Genomic DNA, 7933 nt, shown 5'->3' on the forward strand with positions numbered 1-7933 from the left:
GGATGAGCTCTGAACAAAAGCTGTTTACAATTAGTCGTTGTCGGTCATTTTAGTATCAAAAGGCAAATAAAATCTTTCAGTGACTTCTATGATTAGCCTAAATAACAGTATTATTACTAATGCATAGGATATAAATCTATAACGAATATCTCAGTCAATAAGCATACAGCAAAAACTAGACGACTGATAAGACAAAGCTTTAGATCGTGTAAATGAAACTAATAGTCATCGCAAAAAAATAAATAAAAAAATAATAATAATAATTAGTATAATGGACATTTATAAAATGGGTAGTTCTGGTGCTTGATTATAATTTATCTGCTGGCAACTGTCTGTCGTCGCGTCATTTCTAATAGGCAAATTAATACAGCATTGTAAAACTCACAGTAATGTTGGTTCGAAATATTAACGTTATGCACTTTGAAATTATGCAAATGAATACAATAAAGTATGCTCTATCTAAAATTACTCAATGTTTCTGGCCCGGCTTTTTCAAAAAGCTCACAAAACCACCCGTGTTTTTGAGACCGAGCTTCGGTAAAGTCGTATTTCAGACAAAATGCAGCGTAAATTTGAAAACTAACGGTGACGTTACATTAATACCTGAAGTAAAGACGATTGTCAAGTTCACGTGTGCTGTCCGAGGAAATAAAACTCGCGCCGATCACCTGACTCACTGGAGTCTACTCCCGGACGTACAGTACGTTAGGTGCAGCATGTTTAGTATATTTCAAATATATGTAACACCACAAGAACATTTTAGAAATGCGTCATTTTAGAATGTCAAGGATAAAATAATTTAAAAAAAAATGTAATTAATTAATAAGTGTAGGGGGTCACGTGATTGCGCGAAAGCTTGTGTGACGTCACAGAGTTGTAGAAGTAGTATAAAAGGCAGACGCTCAAACTTCGAACGAGACAGTTCAGAAGATTGTTGTGAGTGAGAGCAAGTGTAGAGAATCGACAGAAAGTGGTTACTGACTGAGACGCTTTAGTCGACACGCAGTGTACAGAAAAAGTCTATTCAGACTATTCAGTTTTACACACGGTTTATAGCATAATCACGAAGCATGTCCAAGACATCTGTGTTTCTCGCGGAGTGCGGTGAAGTTAAGAGAGAAGCTAAGGATAGGCTGGGGATGATCAGCCTTACCTCACACGTAATGTCCGATTCACATAGCATCAAAGACGTGGCAACTTACAAAAAATCTGTTGAGACAATAACAGGAGATTCAGGGCAAGTTAGCTCAGATAATCAAGTTGGCATGAAGGCTTGTCCTACAGGCAGTGTGGAGAACAGCCCAACAGGTGAGCTGGAAGTTTCAAAAAAGTAAACTTGGTTTAGTGTTTGACCCTTGGCCTTATTTTGGAAAGAATTCCAAAACCATTGCAGGACTATTAACTTATATTTCTTTAATACATTCACCATGAAATTATTTTAATACATGATTTGTATTTCACGTGTAGATTCTTTGCATAGGTTACTATTCATTTTTCTTTATTTTAGAAAAACCTTCAAAAGGGAAGAAGGGGAAAGAAGTCTGTGGTGTCTTCCGGAGGGTATGGAAGGCTGTAAAGCGCCCTTTCAATTGCTGCAACCCAAACAGAGTGGTGTGTCTTACGCCACAGCTGGACCTAGACGGTTCAGAGCTAATGCCCACCCCAAGTCCCCCAAGAATCACACCAGTGGCAGACAACGATCCTGCCGACCCTGAGCTGGTGTGTCTGCCAGGCCAGGTCTGTGAAGATCTTGAGTTGTCATGTGTGCCAGGTCCCTCCAGGGCTGAGCAAACAGTGGACGAAGATCTGGCCGATCCGGAGTCGCCTGTGGCAGATCCGTCTAGTTCTGACCTGGGTGACGGTGAGTCATCATTACTTTGGATTATTTTATTTTTGCCATTTTTAATTTTCAGTGTTATGTTGTCTATCATTACTTAGAATTATGATTCACTGCTGGTAACTGCTTAAACAATTATTTTCTATGTTCTACTATTACTTGCAATTGAAATTCTGCTAGCAACTGCTTAAAAATCCAACCATTACTTTTTTCCTGCAGTATTTTTATTTTTAGTTGTATTAATTAAAAACTGCAGCTCTAATAATCGCTCACAGAGATGTTTCTTATAATTTCTTTTTCTTTATTTTAGAAAAAACTAAAAAGGGGAGTAAAAAGAATGCAGTCCATGCATTCTTCCGGAGATGCCGTAAGGCTGTAAAGCACTTCTTCCTCTGCCGCGAGTCAAACTCCGTCCAAGTTCCATCTGAGATGAAGTCAGTAGATGACCCCATCCATGTTGAGCCTGAGCCATGCTGTCTGATCAGTTCTGACCAGGTCAGCGCAGCTCTTCATTCCTCCACGTCTGTGCATGAAACCGACACCGATCAAGCCGTATCGATGCATGCGTCAGATTCATCAGATTCAGAGATCAGTCTGTATTGTGGTGAGTCATCATTACTTTTTGATATTTCAGCATTATTTTTATACTTGTCCATTATTTAACCGTCTGAGGTCTAAGGGTATTTTGGGGGAGAAGGTTGGAGAAGTTTTGTCATGCCCTGACATTTGTGCTTTTTTCAGTTACTCATAAACATCTAATGGCTTAAGTCTAATATCACTGTGTAATCAGCACAAACTGGGCTATAATAATATTTTTTAAATCTTTTAAGATTCTTTAAATGGATCTTTTTTGATCTGTTTGTCAGACAATAAAAGGAAAGTGCAGCCTGATGTATGTCCATGTTCTTTTTCCTATGTGTTTTCTTAGGATCTAGAGTGTCTCTCTTTCTGGTGGGAGATATGATAGGATATGGAAGTTTTGGCAAGGTGTATGAGGGAACCCACATATTTAACGATAGAATTAAGGTAAAGCACTTTTATTAACTGTAACAAACATTTTGCTCCAGATGTAGAGAGGTGTGTCCACTGTCTTGATTTAAACGGATTGAAGATGTGCATGTCTGGCACTTTGGTATGCTTGGAAAAATGAACTGTGCCTTTGCCATTCACAGGTCGCCATGAAGTACATCCACAAGCACAAAACTGACCGCTATCTTGACATTGTAAGTTTACAAATCTAAGGATTATTTTGGTTGAGTAATAATTGCTGTGCTGTAAATATCTGTAGCTAACATAAAACAGAAATGAATTGGACAATAATGATCTTAATACAATGTTCATCGTTCTACCGATCTTATAAGTTATGAGTTGCTTGTTTTTCTGTAGGTTGGTCATTCCAAACCTGTAATTGCAGAAGTGGCAATGTTGCTTAAGTTGGGAGAAGCTCCATTATGTCCCAACATCATCAAATTATACCACTGGATTGAGAATAAGAAGAGCTTTGTGCTCATTATGGAGTACCCGCATCCATGCATTACCTTGCATCAGTACATCACATATTCAGACGACATGAATGAAGGAAAAGCATGCTGGTTTATCCGTCAGTTAGTCCAAGCTGTGAAACACTGCGTTAAACATGGAGTCTTCCATGGTGACATCCACACGGGGAACATGCTGGTGACTGACTACAGTTTGGAGCTCAAACTAATTGACTTTGGTTGTGCTCATCCAATCAGCAGTGAGGGCCTTCTCAGCAGTCTATATCGAGGTATGTTTCATGTTACCATAGCAGAGTGCAGTGTCATTGATCACAGTATTGTCTTCTTGATAACAGCATTGCTCAACACAAAAAAAAAAAAAACGTTTCTCTTACAGGAGCACCACTCTTCACCCCACCTGAGGTCATAAGGCATACCAAATTCGATGCTGAGCCAGCATATGTCTGGGCAATAGGTGTTGTGCTGTTTGAAATCTTGCACGGGTATTTGCCATTTGGAAGCAAAGACGAAATACTGCGTGACTATGTTAAAGCGAAACCGACTTTATCCTCAGGTAAACACAACAGACACCTCTTCAAAGTCTCTGAGTCTCAGTGACAGACAAAAAAAAAGATATGTCAGACAGGATATGACAGGAAGTCTAGCAAGTAACACATGTTTACCAATGTGACCTGTAGACAAAATTATCTAATTGGGGATATTTATATTGTCTAATAATGAAATTTTATATGGTAATTCATTTATTCTTCAGAAGCTTTTTCATATGTCAGCATTGATTATGAGCAAGACTAACCCGCACACTCACTCTGAAAACTTTACAGCATGCCATGACCTGATTTTCCAGTGTTTGAACCGCAATCCAGCAAACAGGCTAATGCTACAGAATCTAGAAGAGCACAGGTGGTTTAAGAACTAGATTGCAAGAAGACAGCGGATCCCATGACTAAGATAGATTAGAAAAGGTAGTGAAATGCTCTCAGACCCACCTTGCCCATTGGAAGTCATGAACATGGAGATGAGACTGTACACAAACAGAGTGTACAGTTTTTTTTTTTTTTTTTTTTTTTTTGCACTGGCATAATGTAAGGGTTGGTACAGAGATTCATCCAATAAGAATTGTACATTACATTATATGGTGATGAAAAGGAATTAACAAAATCCATATACAAAGCCTTTCTGGTACAAAAGAGATCCCTATCCATCTGTGCCTTGTGGACCAGAAGACAAACTTAATGAACCCCTCTTTTTCAAACTCCATCTTCCCCATGCACTCCAATACATGAGTAGTAGATACCAGGATATCAAAAAAGCAGATGTGAATATACGGAGAGGGAAGTCAGTCTGAGCTTCTTTCTTTTCTTTCATATTTCTTTATTGTAGAAAAACTTGCAAAAGGGAGAAGTGGGAAAGAAGTCTGTGCTCTTTGTCAGAAAGTATGGAAGGATGTAAAGCTGTGATGGTGATGGGAGGTCTTACACCACAGCCGGATCTAGACGGTTCAGAGCAAATGCCTGCCCCAAGTCCTTTCAGAATCACACCAGTGGCTGACACACGTCCTGCCGACCCTGAGCTGGTGTGTCTGCCAGGCTATTAATTAGTACTTACAGCTCTAATAATCATTCACAGAGATGTTTCTAATAGTTTCAATCATTTTTCTTCATTTTAGAAAAGGAAGGAAGCCAATGCATTCTACCGGAGATTCCTTAAGGCCGTAAAGCACCTCTTCCTCTGCTGCAACTCGAACAGATTCTGAGACAATACCTGTTCAAGTCCCCTCTGAGATGAAGTCAGCAGAAGACACATGCCTGTTGATCCTCAGCCAGACTGTCTGAGCAGATCTGTGCAGAACTTCAGTCCCCGTCTGTGCAAGCGGCTGACGCAGATCCAGCCACACCAGAGATGTTGCCTGTGTCAAATTCATCAGCGTCATCTGATTTGGATTAATATACTTTAAAGGAATACATTTTTGAAATTATTTCTAATTTATTTCATATATTAAATTATTCTCTGTATTTCCTTTCACAGTTGCTTCTATTCTCTGAAATATAGTTAATGTGCACTGCCAAATGTACTGGCAAGTAGTTAACATGTACTAAAATATATTTTTATATAAAAATGATAATTTTATATTTACAAGATTATATTATAATATTATATAAATGTTACATTTTTCTAATAATGAAGTGCCAATTTAGTATATTTAAATGTATTGCATTTCTAATACATTTATATCTAATAAAATATATTGGAATTAAACACTAATGTATTATAAGAAGTATTTTCATTAAAATGCATTTAATTTTAGCTGAATTGAAATTAATTTAGTTTGAATGATTTTTAATGTGACTTAAACATGAATTTTAAAACCTTTAATATATGATACTTAAGTTTAACAGTGTACTTTACAACACTTTTTTTTAAAACAATCTAATAAAAAATAAAATACACATGTATTGCACAAAGTGCACATATAATAAACATGCAATTTAAAGCATATTAAACAATATCTACTCCACCATATATATATATATTTTTTTTTTAATTATATGCATTTTATGTTAAATTGTAATATAAATACTTCACAATGTTATATTTTAAACTTTTGGAAATTTTACTGGAAATAATTGTAGTGACCAGTGACCAATGTCAAATGTATTGCAGGATTTTTAACAAGGTTGTACTGGAGTGTACGGTTTAAGCAAGAGCATGGAAGTTTAGAAAAATAAACTTCAAGTGCATTTATAAGCACAGTATATATTATAAAAACATTTAAAATACATTAACAGATGTACTTTTGGACAACACACTTCAGCTGAAATTAAAATCACTTGTTTTTACATGTGCTCTAGTATATTAGTCAATACATCAACATAAATATACTTATTTAAAGCACTACAAAAACAAATTGATTTAAAATGCATGTTTAAGTAAAACTCAATTGCACATTATAACAGTACCACAAGAGTGATTCTAAAGCATAAGGAGAGCCGTCTGCTTTCTATAGCTGTCACAGTACTTTGATGTCATACACCGACCGGCCTGTGTAGCGCTGCTTCAAGTTGAACACACTTATTGTCTTTAGACTGGTTCTTTGTAACCTGCGCTTTGATACGTTTTTCATGGTCAGGCCTAGTCAAGTCTCTATTTATCTTTCAATAAACTGCACATGGGTTCTTCAACTCACCTTCAGTGTACATAGATTAACATTCCACACTTAAATTGTTAGGGGTTAATTAAGTGCATCATCCAGGTATTTGAAGGGCACTTTTCTTGGAATTCTAAGTAACTATTTATGCTACAAAACACCAGAGAACTAGAAGTACGCAAATTGGGATGCATCTATCATTGTGAAAGTGTACAATCTTTAAGTACACTTAAGTGGCCTTTATATAATCTGCAGATGCACTTTTTAAAAACTGTTCTTTCAAGAATTATAGTACACTCAACGTGCAAATTCCATACAATTACTCTTTTTAACAAGGGATTGTGCTAATCAGTGCTCAGTTTAACAGAAATGTGCAAATGACAGATATTCTTCTATAGTAAGTGTGAACCCTTTGTAAAACTAACAGAAATACGGTATATTAATTAACCGCTAAGAAGCCCATATGCCCATATGCATGTTCATTTATTTAAATGGCAAACCAAAATAACACCTGAGAAACACAATATGGCTTGACAGACAACTTTCTCTGAGATGTTATTAAGAATAGTGAGCCAATATAGCAGTCCTGCACATCAAAACAGCCCGACTTCTAAAACCCTGACATCCCTGAAGTCAAGTAAAGAGAAGCAGGTCTATATTTTTATGTTCTTGACAGCTTATAATTAAACTAAAACACCTTTATATATAAGATTTCCTCTTCTTTTACTGGTTGACATATATAGTCTACGGCCCTACGCTATAGCCTATTAAAGCAGAAAGGTGCATAATGTTAACAGATGACACGAGGACTACAATATCTTTGCACTGAAAACAGTGGAAGTATCTCGGTCTCATGTGAGAATCTGGCAGGATCTGATTCCAGTCTTAGTTGTTCATATATAACCTTCATTTATAAAACTTTTATGCAAAACTTGTTAAGGGGCATGACGCTGGGACAGACCCTGGAGCAGCCCACAATTAAGTGCCTTGCTTAAGGCCACAACAGAAGAGGAAATCTCAGTAATTCTCCACCTCGGTCACTTCACCTGCAACCAAACTGAAATCTGTGTGTCAGTAGCCTATATTCTCACCACAAGAGAAAGCTTATTATGCACATATTGTTTCAGATTTTTTTTATTTTAGATAAAGTGCTGTTACCTAAATTCAGCAATCCGGAACACCTCTAAGTCACAATTTACCCTTTGTTAAGCTCCACCCCTCTATCGTTAGCATCTCACAGACTTGTGTGTGGGCGTGTTTTCAGAAATAGGAATTTATATCTTTTAATTCAGAGTTACCACTTCTTTCAACAGAAGCCATGAATGTTATCTCTTAACACATTAACAACAACATTTAAGACTCAGTACTGCAAATATGAGAGAAACTGTATTAACACGCATTCCATGTTGAGCTTCATAATCTAAACTAGATAAAACATGAACAATATACAAT

At 36.8% G+C, this 7933-nt stretch overlaps 1 protein-coding gene across 3 annotated transcripts; it reads left to right on the top strand.

The window, feature by feature from the left end:
• Positions 1-630: 630 nt before the first annotated feature.
• On the top strand, positions 631-5269 carry LOC113055700 (serine/threonine-protein kinase MARK2-like). Of its 3 annotated transcripts, XR_003277562.1 has the most exons (10): positions 632-1308; positions 1508-1861; positions 2148-2441; positions 2766-2863; positions 3010-3060; positions 3224-3605; positions 3713-3889; positions 4158-4298; positions 4717-4909; positions 5003-5269. XR_003277562.1 is itself a non-coding variant. In XM_026222092.1 (8 exons), the coding sequence occupies exons 1-8, from the start codon at positions 1071-1073 to the stop codon at positions 5041-5043; spliced, it is 1635 nt and encodes a 544-aa protein (XP_026077877.1). In that variant the 5' UTR covers positions 631-1070; the 3' UTR covers positions 5044-5269. The 3 variants fall into 3 exon arrangements, 2 of the variants coding, with proteins under 2 accessions (XP_026077877.1, XP_026077876.1); XM_026222092.1 differs by lacking the exons at positions 4158-4298; positions 4717-4909 and having other exon boundaries at positions 631-1308; XM_026222091.1 differs by lacking the exons at positions 4717-4909; positions 5003-5269 and having other exon boundaries at positions 631-1308; positions 4158-4408.
• Positions 5270-7933: the final 2664 nt, after the last annotated feature.

Source organism: Carassius auratus, chromosome 36 (assembly GCF_003368295.1).
Source record: "Carassius auratus strain Wakin chromosome 36, ASM336829v1, whole genome shotgun sequence".
In the NCBI taxonomy this organism is placed as follows: Eukaryota; Metazoa; Chordata; class Actinopteri; order Cypriniformes; family Cyprinidae; genus Carassius; species Carassius auratus.